Here is an 18633-nt window from a genome sequence, read left to right as displayed (position 1 = left end):
GACAAAGTCCACTGCACTGTCGGCGTGACGCGACCAAGAAAATATGTCAGGCTCAACGAACGAGGGTTGGCAGAAGATGTTCAGGACCGTTGCATTACCTGTGAGCCTATCAGCTGCTGCTCTGGGGGCCGTGTATTTCTTGAGAAAGTTTGGAATAATTTATCAACTATTCCACAAGGTTCCGAGTTTTCTCTGATTATATTTTCTAACGTATACTTTTGCATTCTCTTCCACAGAGTTATCTCTGTGGAAGAGAATGATGCTTTTAATTTTGTGTTTGTATTGGTGTGTCTAATAGTGAGGAATTGGTCATTTACATAGGAACTTGAATAAAAAGTGTAAATTTTACTCTAGACATAAATTCAAACATTTTATCAGATTGGGAACACTTTCCCCTATAGCGAGATCTTCTCTCTAAAACGCAATTATCCCTCTTTAGCAAGAAAGTAAACATTACCATAAAAAGGTGCTTTGGTGTCTTTATTGAAAATAATGGCGAATTCCTTGAAATGCTGAATAAGTGTGACACACACTCAAAATGACGTGAATTGTCTCTATAAACTTGACAAAACGTCAAGAAATTTCATATCAATGTTGCTGCGTAAGAGGGAAGGAGTCTGAAATCCAATGCACATTATGAGCGTTTCTGTTTTGATTTATATATTTGCAGAATTATCAAACATTTTTGCACTTTTTCTTCTTTTCACGTGAACACAAAGAGATGTATACTCCACGGGTGGTTTTTCTCGGTTGTACGGGATATATAAATTTATTCTCACTAGAGAGGGATAATCATGTTTTCGCGAGAATATCTTGCTGTAGGGGAAGTGTTTCCAACCTGTTTATTTGTGCAACACAGCAACATTTTCGTGTTGCATCCTATCCATGTATGTTTTTCACAATAGGTGTGCCTGCTTCAAACCAGCATTTATGATATTTGACACGCACACACAGACCCTCCCCCCCCCCCCCCCCCCCCCCCCCATGTATTTTGTTGTATTCAAGTGACTATGATCATTACACTGCATGGTGAACAGTAAAACATCTGGCATTTTCAGGTTGACAACAAAACAAAGAAGAATGGTGGTGATATTGTTGCGGATGTCCTTCAGGTAAAATATCCCTATTGAACGATGCAATTACTGCATGGTGTTGCACAATTTAAAGGGATATCAATATTTCTCTGATAGTATTTCTTCTTTTAATTCAATAAAGGGTTAGCCCCAATGCTAAATCTGATAGACATGATGCCTATAGTAAGTTTAAGTTGATAAACTTTTTTTTTATTTGCAGGCACATGGAGTGAAGTATGTGTTTACCTTGGTAGGTGGACACATATCCCCGATTCTGGTTGCCTGTGAGAAGCTTGGAATACGTGTAGTGGACACGAGACATGAGGTATCAATGTTATTATTGTTTTTTATTAATCATTAAAATTTATAAAGCGCACAATGTCAATTTTACAACAAAAATGCAATAAATGGTGCTATTTGTCAATGCTTATGATAATTTCAGGAATGTTTTTCCAAGTATAAAGTAATTTATTAAATTAATAATGAATATGAAATTTGTAATACCACACTTACTTGAAGTCTAATACAATCCTTCATTAGCACGAGTGTGGGATAAGGAAATTCCACCAAGGGGACAAGACTCGCAGTCAAGGATGAGGCTGTGTCGAGTCCTATAGACAGTGAATCTTATTCCAGAGGTGGAATTTCCCTATCCCACATGAGTAAATAATAAAGGATTTTTTCCCCACATTTTACCCACAGTTTGGTGCATAAATTCATAATGAGAAAATTCTAAAATATCAAAATCCTCATTTGAACTTAAATACAGAAAGTTAACTAATTAGACAGTCAGAAAGAGCATACCCGAAAAAGGTTTACACTGTAAATGTAAACTAAAAATCTCAAGGTTGTCCACCAGAAAGCTATATCAAATTGAAAGAAAACAATACTAAATATTTTACTTCAGTGTGTAAGGTTAATCATAGAAAATATGTGATGTCACAATCAATAACATTCGCAGCAGTTTAAGAGTTAATAGAATCCTTCATTAGTACGAGTGTGGGATAGGGAAATTCCACCGAGGGGACAAGATTCCCAGTCTAGGACAAAGCTTTGCCGAGTACTAGACAGCGAATCTTGTTCCTTCATTAGTACGAGTGTGGAATAGGGAAAGGCTTTGCCGAATACTAGACAGCGAATCTTGTTCCAGAGGTGGAATTTCCCTATCCCACACGAGTAGATAATGAAGGATTATTTTTCTCACATTTTACCCACAGTTTTGTGCATAAATTCTGGAGCTTGAGAAAGTTCTAAAATATCAAAAACCTCATTTGAACTTTGATGCAAAAGCTAATTAGACAGCCAGAAAGAGCATACCCAATAATGGTTTACACTGTAGGTAGGGCTGCAACAGGTACCCGAAATAACCAAAACCGTGGTTTATGATGTTCGGGTCGGATTTGGTTCCATTTTTCCGTATGTTGGTTCGGGTCTGGTATCTAAAATAGAATCATTATTAGAAATCCGATTAAATGAAATGTCATCAAAATCCTCAAAAGTGGCTGTATTTTGATCAATTGTTAAATAATGGCATTGTGGACAAACCTGTTAATAATGATAGTATATGTAAGATATGTCAGATGCATTGAAAATACGCCACAGGATCAACATCATCAATGACAAAACATTGAAAGCATGGATGGAAACGAGTAGAAGTGACAATGCCGTTTCTAGTACCATGGATGTCGAGTCTAAACCTCAGTCCAAGTCCCCGAGTAATTATTGTGACAAAATACAATAAAGGTTTTTGATTTTAACTGTATATTAGATTTTCAAAATAGTTATATAGACAGACCCAAACCGAAATACCTGAACTCGAAGTAAAAAATGTAGAACCGACCCAAAAATTTTTGGAACCGTGAAAACTAAAAAACCCAAGGTTGTACACCAAAAAGCTATTACTACATTAAAATTTAAAGAAAACAATGCAAAATATTTTTACTTCACCGTGTAACATAAATCTTCCCTGTGTTAAGTAAATCATAGAAAATATATGACGTCACAATCAAATGATGTCGCAGCAGTGTGAGACAGAAAAATCTCACATGGCTGTCTCACATGGGTAAAGTCGATCTCACACTGGTGATAATGTGAGAAAGAAAAATCTCATATGGGTAAAGTTGAACTTACACTAAATTGATAATGTGAGAAATATTTATTCCCCTATGAGAGGAAAGTAATGATTTTTATTAGATATAAGGCAGTTTCAAAATGGTATATTAGCGAGCTGTTGTTTTTTTTTTTTTTTTGGTTGGCCCTGGAGGTTTGCTATAACAATGTTTTACTGTTAGTGTTTGATTGACAGGTCACTACAGTGTTTGCAGCTGATGCTGTGGCCCGGATGTCGGGAACCATCGGGGTGGCAGCTGTCACTGCAGGACCAGGTACAAAAAAGTTGTTCTCATTTTCATTATGTACTATAGAATTTCAGAGAATTCTAGACTTGTGAGGTGTTCAGAGAGTTCTAGACTTGTAAGGTGTTCAGGGAGTTCTAGACTTGCGAGGTGTTCAGTGAGTTCTAGACTTGTGAGGTGTTCAGAGAGTTCTAGACTTGTAAGGTGTTCAGGGAGTTCTAGACTTGCGAGGTGTTCAGGGAGTTCTAGACTTGCGAGGTGTTCAGTGAGTTCTAGACTTGTGAGGTGTTCAGAGAGTTCTAGACTTGTAAGGTGTTCAGAGAATTCTAGACTTGTGAGGTGTTCAGTGAGTTCTAGACTTGTGAGGTGTTCAGAGAGTTCTAGACTTGTGAGGTGTTCAGAGAGTTCTAGACTTGTGAGGTGTTCAGAGAGTTCTAGACTTGTGAGGTGTTCAGAGAGTTCTAGACTTGTGAGGTGTTCAGAGAATTCTAGACTTGTGAGGTGTTCAGAGAGTTCTAGACTTGTGAGGTGTTCAGAGAGTTCTAGACTTGTGAGGTGTTCAGAGAGTTCTAGACTTGTGAGGTGTTCAGAGAATTCTAGACTTGTGAGGTGTTCAGAGAGTTCTAGACTTGTGAGGTGTTCAGAGAGTTCTAGACTTGTGAGGTGTTCAGAGAGTTCTAGACTTGTGAGGTGTTCAGAGAGTTCTAGACTTGTGAGGTGTATCTGTGGTCTTTGTCCTACAATTTCTTTTAAATTATAAATCGAGAACTAAAACCTCATGCATCATGATACTAACTTATTGTATTAGTATTGTAATTCTGTAAATTCAGTGAACAAATTTGTCGAAATTGTTGATCTTGTAACGAATGTGTGGTCTGTCTGTAATCCACTTAACAGTGCGGGCCTATTGGTTAGCCAAGGGTTTATGATTCACTCCTCTCCTTCCCAATGTTATGATCCACTCCTCTCCTCCTCAATGTTATGATCCACTCCTCTCCTCCTCAATGTTATGATCCACTCCTCTCCTCCTCAATGTTATGATCCACTCCTCTCCTCCTCAATGTTATGATCCACTCCTCTCCTCCTCAATGTTATGATCCACTCCTCTCCTTCCCAATGTTATGATCCACTCCTCTCCAATGTTACAATCCACTCCTCTCCTTCCCAATGTTACGATCCACTCCTCTCCTCCCCAATGTTACGATCCACTCCTTCCCAATGTTACAATCCATCCTCTCCTCCCCAATGTTACAATCCTCTCCTCTCCAATGTTACAATCCATTCCTCTCCTCCCCAATGTTACAATCCACTCCTCTCCTCCCCAATGTTATGATACTCTCCTCTCCTCCCCAATGTTACAATCCACTCCTCTCCTCCCCAATGTTACAATCCACTCCTCCCGAATGTTATGACCCTCTCCTCTCCTCCCCAAAGTTACAATCCACTCCTCCCCAATGTTACGCTCCACTCCTCCCCAATGTTATGATCCTCTCCTTTCCAATGTTATGATCCACTACAAAAAAATCATAATGATTTACAGTCAAAGTAATTCCACAACATAGTAGGCCTATGAACCATAATAAGAACTTAATCATCATCTTCGCAAGTCCAATGTTTATACTGATTCGTGACCTCACACTAACAAGATAACGAATCAATAACCCTGACTTGTGAAGATGCTTAATCATTTGTATACAAAGTAAAGTTGGAAACACATTGTAATATCAAACTGAAGAACGCCATGAATGTAAATATAAATTCTAAATGTCATTTTAAAAGTCCTCAGTTTTTTTTGGATATTTCAGTGCGCTAAGGTGTTAACTTCATAATGCTGGCAATCTGTAGGTCACATGTTCAAGTCATCTGGGTTTTTCTCTTCATATTCTCTCTTATTTGAAATACAATATGATTGTACATTGGAATTATAATTTTTTGCTGCATGAGACAAAATTTTAAAAAATTCCAACACCTCTACATTATTACACATGTCTGAGATTTCATTGATTTTGACTATTGTGTTATATACCATCTGAATGTGATTTTGACAGGCCTAACAAATACTGTGACGGCAGTTAAAAATGCCCAGATGGCAGAGTCACCAATTCTGCTGATAGGGGGTGCTGCTGCCACGTTACTGAAGGTTTGTAAAACATTCTGTCTTCCTTTTTCATGTTTCATGCCATCAGTGAAATTTAATTAAACGAGATAAAAAGAATTTACAACTGGTTTTCATTCCAGCATAAGGTTCACTTAATGTGGTCCAAATTTTGATCACAATTTTAAACTACATAAATAATAAACTAAAGTTTTTGTATGATTTGTTGTTAAGTAGATGGGGTACACACAAAACAAATTATAATTTAAAAAAGGAATAATGAATTTAGTATAGTACATGTACATATACATTTGTACATGTACAAATCAACATTATAAATACATGCATTTTCCTCCTTTCAGATGGAAAAACATCTTACCTTATTAGGTTCAGAAAGCTGAGGCCACATGCACTGATCTTGATCTAGTTAATTATCTTATCACAATGTTAATAATATACAAAAATAATTTTGGTCGACAGATGCTACCCATCATTTCTGTTTGAAAAAAACGGCATACAAAGTAGACATTTTTGACGATTATTGAAGAAAAAGTTTAATGTCACCAATTTTGTGACATCATATTCAAAAGTAGGAATCATTAGTGATGAAAATAATTCATATTTGTTTCACATTATTTCAACATTGAAGTAAGTGAATTTAAAAAAAAACAAAGACCATTTAAAATTCAGGATCAGAAATGGGTGTTGTCTCATCAAGTGTTTTTAGCTCACCTGAGCTGAAAGCTCAAGTGAGCTTTTCTGATCGCTTTTTGTCCGTCGTCTGTCTGTCTGTCCGTCTGTCTGTTAAACTTTTCACATTTTCGACTTCTTCTCCAGAACCACTGGGCCAATTTCAACCAAACATGGCCAAAAGCATCCTTGGGTGAAGGGCTTTCAAGTTTGTTCAAATGAAGGGCCATGTCCCTTTCAAAGGGGAGATAATCACAAAAATGCAAAAATAGGGTGGGGTCATTTAAAAATCTTCTTCTCAAGAACCACTGGGCTAGAAGAGCTGAAATTTACCTGAAAGCTTCCTGACATATTGCAAATTTAAGTTTGTTCAAATCATGGCCCCCGGTGGTAGGATGGGGCCACAAGGGGGGATCAAAGTTTTACATACAAATATATAGGGAAAAACTTTAAAAATCTTCTTCTCAAGAACCACTAAGCCAGAAAAGCTGAGATTTACAAGAAATCTTCCTGACATAATGCAGATTCAAGTTTGTTCAAATCATGGGCCCCTGGGGTTGGATGGGGCCACAATAGGGGATCAAAGTTTTACATACAAATATATAGGAAAAATCTTTAAAAATCTTCTTCTCAAGAACCACTAAGCCAGAAAAGCTGAGATTTACATGAAAGCTTTCTGACATAATGCAGATTCAAGTTTGTTCAAATCATGGGCTCCGGGGGTTGGATGGGGCCACAATAGGGGATCAAAGTTTTACACACAAATATATAAGAAAAATCTTCTCAAGAACCACTGAGCCAGAAAAGCTGATTTTTACATGAAAACTTTCTGACATAGTGCAGATTCAAGTTTGTTCAAATCATGGCCCCCGGGGGGTAGGATGGGGCCACAAGTGGGGGGGGGGGATCAAAGTTTTACATACAAATATAGGAAAAAGCTTTAAAAATCTTCTCAAGAACCATTGGGCCAAAGAAGTTGACATTTACATGAAAGCTTTCTGACATAGTGTACATTCAAGTTTGCAAAGGGTAGTTTGGGCCATAATAGGGACTAAGGTTTTACATGCAAATATATATGGAAAGTCTTCAGATATGGGCCAAGGTGACTCAGGTGAGCGATGTGGCCCATGGGCCTCTTGTTTGGTAAATTGTACATTATTGTACATGACATTTATGTAGAATTTTCTCTTTTTACAGGGAAGAGGTGCCCTGCAGGATATAGATCAGATGTCTCTGTTTAAACCGTTATGTAAATACTGTGCTTCTGTCACAAAGATCCGAGACATAGTCCCCACTCTGAAGAAGGCACTGTACGAAGCCCAATCAGGGACTCCAGGTATGGCTAAATACAGCATTAAGAACTCCAGGTACCGCTAACCACGGTTACGTGGAATCCTCCAAAAACATTTATTTAAAACAAACAACTCAACAATATCAGCAAAAATCAAAAAATACAATTAACTAGCATCTATCTATTTAACATGTATATATCATTAAATATCTATCTATTCAACATGTATATATCATTAAATATCTATCTATTCAACAAGTATATATCATTAAATATCTATCTATTTAATGTGTATATATCATTAAATATCTATCTATTCAACATGTATATATCATTAAATATCTATCTATTCAACAAGTATATATCATTAAATATCTATCTATTCAACGTGTATATATCATTAAATATCTGTCTATTCAACATGTATATATCATTAAATATCTATCTATTTAACGTATATATATCATTAAATATCTATCTATTCAACAAGTATATATCATTAAATATCTATCTATTCAACGTGTATATATCATTAAATATCTATCTATTCAACATGTATATATCATTAAATATCTATCTATTTAACGTGTATATATCATTAAATCTATTTTACCTGTATATATCATTAAATAGATTGATAAATAGTTATCTTTACATTGCAGTTGAATTATACTCAAGACATGTAATGTCATTTAATTGCTGGTATAATTTATCTAAAGACAGGTGTAAGTAAATACAATTAATTAAGATTAAATCAGCTGTATGTTCACATGAACTAGCTGCATGTAAAGTGTTATTAGAGTATGATAACTGTAATGTGTTTTGTTTAGGTCCTGTCTTTGTGGAGTTCCCTATTGACACACTGTATCCGTATGAACTCGTCAAACGAGAGATCGGAATGAAAGACAAGGGTCCAGTCAGCCTGGTACAAAGGATAATTAACTGGTAGGATGGATAATTAACTGTAGGGAGGATATTTACTGATAGGGAGGATAATTAACTGGTAGGGAGGATAATTAATTAGTAGGGAGGACAATTAATTGGTAGGGAGGATAATTAACTGGTAGGGAGGATAATCAACTGGTAGGATGGATGATTAACTGGTAGGGAGGATAATTTACTGGTAGGAAGGATAATTAACTAGGAGGGAGGATAATTAACTGGTTGGGAGAATAATTAACTGGTATGAAGGATAATTAATTGATAGGGAGGATGTCTCTATTAAAAATAAAGTGATGAGAGAATTATTAATGAATATTTAAAAAAGACCAAGATGTGACTAGAGATTAATGAGTCAGTAATTAGTAGATTAATAAATTACCTACTATTTCACTGACACATAGGATAAATGACTGGGAATGAATTCAGCAGTAAATAAAGAGATACATAACTGACCAAGAAATAAGTAACAGGAAATGAACCAGTCAGCAGTGATTAAAGAATGATTAACTGTCAGACCATGAAGTTTAATAACTGGTATAAACTGATTTCTGTTTTTATCTGAACAGATGTAGCACTGATTTTTGTGGGTATTTTAACAGATCCAGCACCGATTTCTTTGCGATTTTGTAGGTACCTGATGAACCACCTGAATAATTTGTTTGCTGGAGCTTTTGAAACACGTGATATGTCTCCTTTACCTGTCAATCAACAAAAAGCCACACCCTCTCAAGGTCAGGAATCTGTTCCATTTCATATACAAGTAATACAACTTGTCGATAGGTCGAATATTGTATTATGCATTTCATACCAATTGTTAGGCCATTGTTTTTATGCTGGTTTTAAGTACAGATTACTCTATGTACATGATCAAAATAGAGGGCTCAATGGGAGTGTGACCAACCAACAAGGGATGCTTACTCCTTATAGACACCTGATCTCACATTTGGTGTTTCCAGGGGTTCCTGTTTTTTGCCCTTCTCTTAATGTTGTATTCTTTGTGAGATTAGTCACTGTTCATTATCTTCATCTTTTTTCATGGCATCTAGACCTTCTTATCTTAACTTTGTAGTAGTATGTATAGTTCTCTGTTGTGACAAAATACATACATCTTATGTTACATTGATTCTATGACTAAAAGAAATACACTATATGTATAATATTAAATTTACATTCTATTCCCATTAATTTACATTGTAATCCCTGTATCTCCCCACTTCCTCCACTCCAGTTGAGAGAAAGCAGACTTACATTGTACATGTAACACTGCACACAGAGCTTTCTGTGTTATAGAATAGGTATGAAGCAGGCTGAGCCAGTTACTGCTGGTCTGTCTGCTGTTTTGTATGATGATGTTCCAGAAGAGCTTTGAAATGATTGGCAATGATGAGAGCCTGCTGAGAGATCATGCTGTCTTTAATGAAGTGGGTTTTTTATGCTCCCGTAATCAGTGATGTGAAGGCATATAGTTTTTGGTCTGCCAGTCCATCTGTTTGTCCAAAACATTTAAATCTTGGCCATAACATCTCAATGGATGGGGATAAGGCTTTCATATTTCACATGTGTATTCATTGTGATAAGACCTTTCTTTGTAGTCAAGAAGAGCTTTAAACTGATCACAAAGTTAAGAATTGTGTTGTCTTCAACAAAGTGTGAGGTTTTGTTGTTGTTGTATTTTTAGTCCAGAAGAGCATTGAACTGATCACAAAGGCCAAGAGACCCGTAGTGCTGGTGGGGAGTCAGGCGACCTTGCCACCTGTTCCTGTAGAGAAACTCAGAAAGGCCCTGGAGGTTAGTAAAGGGTTTAACAAAAAGTTTGGAGGATGGGGCAGATGAGAAAGTGGGCTTGTTCACAGAAACAAATGTCTGACAGGTAATGGAATACCGATACAGCAACTCATAGTGAAATATGATCTTTTCTCCTCATACTGCAATTCATAGTCGAAAACCCACGGTCGGTCGCACTTATTTTACCCTGTAAAAGAAGTATGACTGACTGATTGTGGGTATCAGACAATCACTGAAATTCAAAAATATAGATCAGTCCAGTGACTTAAAACTGAGTCCAGTGACTTAAAACTGAGTCCAGTGACTTAAAACTGGCAGAGGGAGGATGGGAATTGGGTTCAATAAATATCATAGAATAACCACCATACTCTGTACTTGGAGTAGTTTTCAGTATATATCATGAAATTGCATCTGCAGACTATACAGTAGGGGTCAGTAAATTTCCTAGAACAGCTTTGAGAAGCTGTACAGTAGGGTCAGTAATTATCATAGAACAGCCACTGTAGGCTGTAGTGGTAACATGATCATGTACATCAGTACAACAAAATGTAACCAGGGGTCAGTAAAGTTCAAAGAAAAGCTTAGAAAAGGTTTATTTTTAAAAAGAGATGGACTCAGGAAGGGTTTAATGTGACAAACTGAAGTGTCATTAGAGTGATGTTTACAGGATATGGGTATACCGTGCTTTCTGGGAGGAATGGCACGCGGCCTGTTAGGCCGATACAGCGGAATCCAGGCCAGGCAGAAAAGGGGAGAGGCCCTGAAGGAGGCGGACGTGGTCATCATGGCTGGTGAGTTATCAAATACAGTAAAACACAGATATATCAGTGGAACCTGTCCAATCTGACAACCTCTGAGAACCTGTCTAATCGGACTTGCCCCCGCCAACCTCTCTAATCCGATATTCTCAGATAATCTCTCTATTCTGATATTCTCCAGTAACCTCTCTAATCCAACATACTCTGACAAACTGTGAGTGTCTATTCCAACATGTTCTGGGAACCTTTTTAAATTTGACATGTTCTGTAACTTCTTTAAATCCAACATGTTCTAGGAGATCAATTTTGTTGCATCAGACAGGTGCATGGTGAAGAACATGAAAAAGGAAAATTGGGAGTGGAAATTAGGTCAGACAGTGAAATGGGATGCACAAGTGTCGGTTTAAACAAGTTAAACTGTATATTGCAGATCCAACAAATTAAACTCTATATTGCAGGAACAGCAGTTCTATTCTGTCAGTGATTTGTTTGGTTTCTATTGCCCTTTGAGAATTTTTTTTCACTTATATAGATGCCACCAGCTGTAGTTGAAAAGCCACAAAGTTTGACCTTTACATGAGGCTGAATGCCTTTATAGCACTGAAGGATTTTTATCATGTTGAAACCTGTTTTGACATGCAACCTCAGTTTGAGGTGGTAGCAGTGAGGTATCTTTATTGTGTCAATGCCTGCTGTAACATGGGTCCTTAGTATAAGGTCATAGCAGTGCGGGATCTTTGTCAAGAATCTCTTTAATGCATGATAGACAAATAGAATCAGTGGAAGTCAACGATCAGTCAGTGAGGCAAGATTAGTCAATGGTCGTCAAAATTTTATAATGGTAGTCAATGCAAGTTTCTGTCATCCGACATGAATTACACTTTAGTGGAAAAAGAAAAAAGACAAGTGACTGTTAAAAATCATATAATAATATTACGTTTTAATGAACATTTAATAGTTTTAATGTACACTTTCATTTGTGAATAAGTGGTAGAAAAGGTATACAGAGTGTTATTTATACTTGTATGTTTTACTTGTTAATTGGTTAGTTTCAACATTCATCACATTTAGTTTTAAGGGGGGGGGGGGATCTTGTTGATTTAGATTTTGTCAGACTTTGAACTTTTGATCTTGTCCTTAAATGATCACTAGTTTTCTAAGTGGTTGTACAAATCTCCTTTCAAGTCTGGACAACATATCTTAGTAATCATGCAAGTCTGCTTAATTTTTGAGATAGAAGTACACATTTGTAAAATTGTAATATAAATTGATTTAATTTTATGGCAGAGGATGAAATATTTTTGTACACAATAAATTGATTTAATTTTATGGCAGAGGATAAAAATTTTTAACATGGTATTTCGTATGACTATTCATTTGTGTGTATCTTGTATGACTATTCATTTGTGTGTATCTTGATGACAGGGGCCGTGGCTGACTTCAGATTAGGATATGGACGAGTTCTCAATAAACGATCCAAAATCATCACCATCAACCGTAGCAAAGAGCAGCTCTACAAGGTTAGTACTGGGGCACGGTCTCATTAACTCTCACTAAAAGCTGACTAGTCTATACTGGGGGACATTCTCATTAACTCTCACTAAAAGCTGACTAGTCTATACTGGGGAACATTCTCATTAACTCTCACTAAAAGCTGAGTAGTCTATACTGGGGGACATTCTCATTAACTCTCATTAAAAGCTGACTAGTCTATACTGGGGGACATTCTCATTAACTCTCAGTAAAGCTGACTAGTCTATACCAGTGACATTCTCATTAACTCTCACTAAAAGCTGACTAGTACCGGGAACATTCTCATTAACAGCTGACTAGTCTATACCGGGGAACATTCTCATTAACTCTCACTCTAAAAGTTTACTAGTACTGGGGAACATTCTCATTAACTCTCACTTAAAGCTGACTAGTCTATACTAGGGGACATTCTCATTAACTCTCACTAAAAGCTGACTAGTACCGATGACATTCTCATTAACTCTCACTAAAAGCTGACTAGTACTGGGGACATTCTCATTAACTTCACTAAAATCTGACTAGTACCGATGACATTCTCATTAACTCTCACTAAAAGCTGACTAGTACTGGGGACATTCTCATTAACAGCTGACTAGTCTATACCAGGGAACATTCTCATTAAGGTAGTACTCTACATCGTCATAATGGCTGACTTCCTTTAAAAGCATGGATGAAAAAATCGATATTAGCAATATTTGACTTTTCCTTTTCCATTTAAATACCTAGCCGAGTAGCTCAGTAGGTTAGAATACCGACTACTGAACTGTAGGTCTCGGGTTCGAGTCCAGCAGGGGTTTTTAAATTTTTTTTAGAGTACCTTCTACTAAAACTGTATTTTTTGACAAAATAAAGTCAATTTGAAAATTTTCAACTTCAAAATATTGTTCAACATATCCTCCACTTTTCATCTACATCAAATTTCTCTGGTGTAGCACACCTCCTTAACTCTCACTAAAAGCTGACTAGTACCGGGGAACATTCTCATTAACTCTCACTAAAAGCTGACTAGTACTGGGGACATTCTCATTAACTCTCACTAAAATCTGACTAGTACCGGGAACATTCTCATTAACTTCACTAAAATCTGACTAGTACTGGGGACATTCTCATTAACAGCTGATTAGTCTATACCGGGGAACATTCTCATTAACTCTCACTAAAAGTTGACTAGTACCGGAGAACATTCTCATTAACTCTCACTAAAAGCTGACTAGAACCGGGGCACATTCTCATTAACTCTCAGTAAAGCTGACTAGTACCGGGGACATTCTATTAACTCTATCTACTGGCAAATCTTATTACAGTCTTCATTAAAGAGTCCCACCCCTCTCTGAAAAAATACACTCTATTCTTATCATAAATAAGAAGCTCCGCAATGCACTGCACATCTCTTTACAATGAGTCCCATAATGATCCTGACCTTTAGACCCCACATTCAATAGGGTTCTCTTGGTCTTCATCATTGCAAAAAGTTTATAAAATATTTAATTTACTGAAAAAATTGAGTTCTGTACAATTTTAAAGCTTCTGATCAGTCTTTTTTTTTCTAGAATTCTGACATGTTTTGGAAGCCAACTGTTGCTATAGAAGGGGATGTGGCAAGCTTCATCGTAGAAATCTCTCAGAAACTGCAGGGGTACAAATGTGACCCCGACTGGATACAGAAACTTAAGGACAAAGATGATGATAAAGAAAAGGCAAACAGGTAAGATGCCAGTGCAGGTAAGATTTTAACATGTGACAGTGATTCAGATCTCTGACAAATACAGGAAAGGTCAAAAGTCAATTTCAGGGTGCTATAGCTCGGGCACAATACAAAAGGATGCAACAAAGAAAAAAGGTCAAAGGTCAAGTAAGATTTTAATAGGTCCGTCGAGCTCGATACAGAAGGATAACCATAAAGAAAGAACGTAAAAGGTCACAGTCAAATTTTGAAAGTTCATACCATCATAAAAACTGAAGGTTAGAGAAAAAGATAGAAAATACCACCATGAGAGATCAGAGGTCAATACTTGCATAAAGTACAGCAATGTATGGAAGCTCAAGGACAAAAGATGAGAGAAAATTAAGGAAGGAAGAGAAGGTGAAATGTAAAGGTCAGATTATGAAAGGTCAGCAGGTCAGGTGTGAAGAGTGAAGTTTAAAAGTCATACTTCACCTGTTAATCCCTGCTCTAAAATCAATCAAATCTCCTAACAACTTTTATTTTCAGAGTGAAGGCGGAGGAAAAGACTGACCAGCATCTAAATCCCCTGAAGGTTCTCCATATTGCAGAAGAAGTCATGTCTGATGACACGGTGATGGTGGCGGATGGTGGTGACTTTGTGGCCACAGCAGCATACATACTAAGGTCAGTTTATGTGGTTATTACATGTAGGCATCACTGTGGTATGTTTACCTCTATGTGAGTCAGTTAATGTGGTGACTGTATGGTAATTGTACATGTACAAGATGGTGGTGTTTGGTTAAACACTGTTATATTACCCACACCTTCATCACACTGTGTCTTGTTCTTATTCCTTCTTCATAATGTGTCTTCTTCTTAATTGTGTTTAGTACAGAATGCCCAGTGACTAATACTATTTACTCTGTTATAGACCTCGAGCCCCCCTGCACTGGCTGGACCCTGGGGCTTTTGGTACTTTGGGGGTAGGCGGAGGATTTGCCTTGGGGGCGAAGTTGTGTCGGCCTGACAGTGATGTGTGGATTATCTATGGGGATGGTTCCCTTGGTTACAGTGTTGCAGAAATTGATACATTCACTAGACATAAGGTAAGCATGACTAATCTTTGTCAGTTTTAGACACCAGTCACTGATACATTCACTAGACATAAGGTAAGCATGACTAATCTTTGTCAGTTTTAGACACCGGTTACTGATACATTCACTAGACATAAGATAAGCATGACTAATCTTTGTCAGTTTTAGACACCAGTCACTGATACATTCACTAGACATAAGGTAAGCATGACTAATCTTTGTCAGTTTTAGACACTGGTCACTGATACATTCACTAGACATAAGGTAAGCATGACTAATCTTTGTCAGTTTTAGACACCGGTCACTGATACATTCACTAGACATAAGGTAAGCATGACTTATCTTTGTCAGTTTTAGACACCAGTCACTGATACATTCACTAGACATAAGGTAAAGCATGACTAATCTTTGTCAGTTTTAGACACCGGTCACTCTGACCCTCAGCAAATCAAATAATCTCAGTCCTAGTCATTTCAAAGACACAAACACATATGCCTAGGTTATGCAATTGTTTAAAGTGCATTAACCGTCAACTACAAAGTAAAAAGTTGTGTTTTTTTTTTTTATTCTGGCATTGGTTAAAATGCGGGAATGTATGTTCAAAATGAAGAGAGAGAAAAACCAGTGATTTTTGTGAAGATTATATACCATTTCTTTACTGTAACAATGGGTTATTTACTGCCATAGTTTTACAACAAAATTATAACCAAGCGTTTCAGGATGATGTTATAATATGTCATTGATGAATTTTATTATGCCCCTGCCATGAAATGATTGGAGCAATCATAAAATGTTACCCCTGTCTTTCCAATATTCTATCATAATTAATTTTTTGTACTAATCTTTTTTTTTTCTGCTGTGTTTGTAGATAAATGAGCTATTAGTATAAAGTTCTGCAATTTGATGAATCACAGATTTTTCACGATAGTTATTGCCCTTAGACTGAAAATTTCTAATTTATGGTGTCACTTAATTTCCATACCGGTATTTCATTTTCTGGCAGAAATGTTAAAATCATAACATTGGTTCCAGGTTTTTACAGCACTTGAATTCAATCGGTAAACAGCAAACTTGTCATTTTTCAAACTTAGAGAAGAGTCTTTGTCATCAAAATGTTATTTATTTACAAACATGCATCTATATTAAAAGCATTTCAAGAAAGATTTTAGCAGATATTTTAAGACTCCTTTCTAAAAGACAAAGTTTATGCATCATTAAATTTCTTTAAGTCTTTGATCTCAATAAGATACCAACTTATCAATGACACAAATAGTATGCTATTTAATTTATTTTAAATTTTCAAAAACATCAAGGTACAATCGATCCTCAGATATCAGGGAGCGAAATTGCACAATTATATATCAATAATTGAGTGTACATACATGTATATATACATGTTGATTCCTTTATAGATGTGCTATTATTGTAGAAATCTGTGAAAGCTATGCTATTGTTTGTAGATACCTGTGATAGCTATGCTATTGTTTATAAATTCCTGTGATAATTATGCTATTTTCATTCATACCTGTGATGGCTATGCTATTGTTTGTAGATACCTGTGATAGCTATGCTATTGTTTGTAGATACCTGTGATAGCTATGCTATTGTTTATAAATTCCTGTGATAATTATGCTATTTTCATTCATACCTGTGATGGCTATGCTATTGTTTGTAGATACCTGTGATAGCTATGCTATTGTTTGTAGATACCTGTGATAGCTATGCTATTGTTTATAAATTCCTGTGATAATTATGCTATTTTCATTCATACCTGTGATGGCTATGCTATTGTTTGTAGATACCTGTGATAGCTATGCTATTGTTTGTAGATACCTGTGATAGCTTTGGTGGGTAATGATGCTGGGTGGACACAGATTGAGAGAGAACAAGCTCCCATGTTTGGAAGCAGTGTTGCTTGTAAACTGGCAGTAAGTATAACACTTGTAAGCCTGATTACCGAACATAACTTATAACACAGTCTTCTCCAGACTGGGGACAAACGGTTAAAAAGTAGTTATATTTATCATATAAAATTATGTGTCCTAACAAGTCCATTGTCAAACAATGGTACACACCACAGGAAGTGAAAACTGATAAAAACTGCCGATTATTTTTCAGTTTACTGATTACGAGACGGTTGCCATTGGCTATGGTGGTAAGGGGTTGAAGCTTGACCGCAGTAACGAGGACAAAATCCGCGAAATCTTGAAGGAAGCCATCAAAATGAATAGGGACGGAAACAGTGTACTCATCAATGTCCTCATCGGCAAGACCAACTTCCGGGAAGGAAGTATCTCAGTCTGAGACGAAATCAATCCTAGAGAAGCCAACTTGTGGTTCGTGTCTAGGATTTGTAACTGTCATATTCCACTCGCATGTGTTTTGTGATTGTCATGCTATTTAGTAATTTTAAAGATTGAATGTAATTTACATTTGGTATTTCTTTATCTCAAATGTACTGCATCTTCACATGATGTAACACATGTACATATTCTTACACAACTGCCCATGCAAGACCAATTTCTTCAGTGCAAGAAAGCCATGTAGGGATTTTCTTACACTGCTACCATGTCACTGAATTTGATGTCATACAGTTTTATATTAAATGGGGAAGTGAAATGTATTGTTTTCTTCAAATATCAATTTGGTGCAACTTTTGAAGTTGGGGGGGGGGGGGGGGGGGGGGGGGGGGGGGGGTAATTTTTAAAGGTAGTTTAGTTTTTCACATTAAGTGTAAACTAGTTTTAACTATGCGCTTTGTGACTGTCTAATTTGTTTTTGTATTCAAGTTCCTTGAGCATTTTTTAATTTTTTCAGAGTAGTTCGACTTAATAAACTGATAAAATGTGAGATATATAATCTTCATTTACCCAGGGAACAAGATTCATTGTGAGGCCTGTCCAAGACACAGTGAATATTGTTCCCTCGGAGATATGTCTCAATCTAGCCCCATAAGGATAAAGGACTCTTTTATACTTTATATTGACAAGTTTTTGTCCATTTGGACTTCGATCACATCCTGAATGGGCTTAAATTTACAAAAACAATCATGAAGTATAATTTTAGGAGAAATTGTTAATGGATCAAAATCATTTGTTGATGTGTTTGAGCAAAATATTTCAATGTTTCTGTGATATTGTACGCAACAACATTTCGTGTTATTTGATATTCTAAATTTTTTGTATGACAGCATCTTTTCTATCAATAAAGTATTTACGTATAATGTGTTAAAATTTCCGTATGATGTGTGAAAGTAAGAATTACCATTGCCTTGTGCATTGCCATTATGAAATTCTGACCTGTGTATGCAGCAAGAGCTGAGACAAAGGACAAACACATGTATTGTACATGG

General features: G+C 36.5%; 1 protein-coding gene across 2 annotated transcripts; it reads left to right on the top strand.

The window, feature by feature from the left end:
• Window positions 1-43: 43 nt before the first annotated feature.
• LOC125645456 (2-hydroxyacyl-CoA lyase 2-like) lies at window positions 44-18504 on the top strand. 2 transcript variants are annotated; one of them, XM_048870981.2, is made up of 16 exons: window positions 44-178; window positions 1059-1112; window positions 1294-1398; window positions 3379-3457; window positions 5476-5567; window positions 7410-7548; window positions 8334-8448; window positions 9076-9176; window positions 10124-10233; window positions 10898-11021; window positions 12414-12508; window positions 14072-14226; window positions 14734-14871; window positions 15119-15293; window positions 17111-17209; window positions 17400-18504. In XM_048870981.2, the coding sequence occupies exons 1-16, from the start codon at window positions 44-46 to the stop codon at window positions 17583-17585; spliced, it is 1902 nt and encodes a 633-aa protein (XP_048726938.2). In that variant the 3' UTR covers window positions 17586-18504. The 2 variants fall into 2 exon arrangements, with proteins under 2 accessions (XP_048726938.2, XP_048726939.2); XM_048870982.2 differs by lacking the exons at window positions 17111-17209; window positions 17400-18504 and adding an exon at window positions 16742-16858.
• Window positions 18505-18633: the final 129 nt, after the last annotated feature.

The sequence above is a fragment of the Ostrea edulis genome, chromosome 6 (assembly GCF_947568905.1).
Source record: "Ostrea edulis chromosome 6, xbOstEdul1.1, whole genome shotgun sequence".
In the NCBI taxonomy this organism is placed as follows: domain Eukaryota; kingdom Metazoa; phylum Mollusca; class Bivalvia; order Ostreida; family Ostreidae; genus Ostrea; species Ostrea edulis.
This window is presented reverse-complemented; position numbering and strand designations above follow the sequence as displayed.

Excerpts from the sequence above, each read along its gene's own strand:
- LOC125645456 (XM_048870981.2), top strand. The coding sequence starts at position 44 with ATGTCAGGCTCAACGAACGAGGGTTGGCAGAAGATGTTCAGGACCGTT. Across the intron at positions 8,449-9,075 it reads GTACAAAGGATAATTAACTG|GTACCTGATGAACCACCTGA; the intron begins GTAGGATGGATA and ends GCGATTTTGTAG. Across the intron at positions 12,509-14,071 it reads GCAAAGAGCAGCTCTACAAG|AATTCTGACATGTTTTGGAA; the intron begins GTTAGTACTGGG and ends TTTTTTTTCTAG.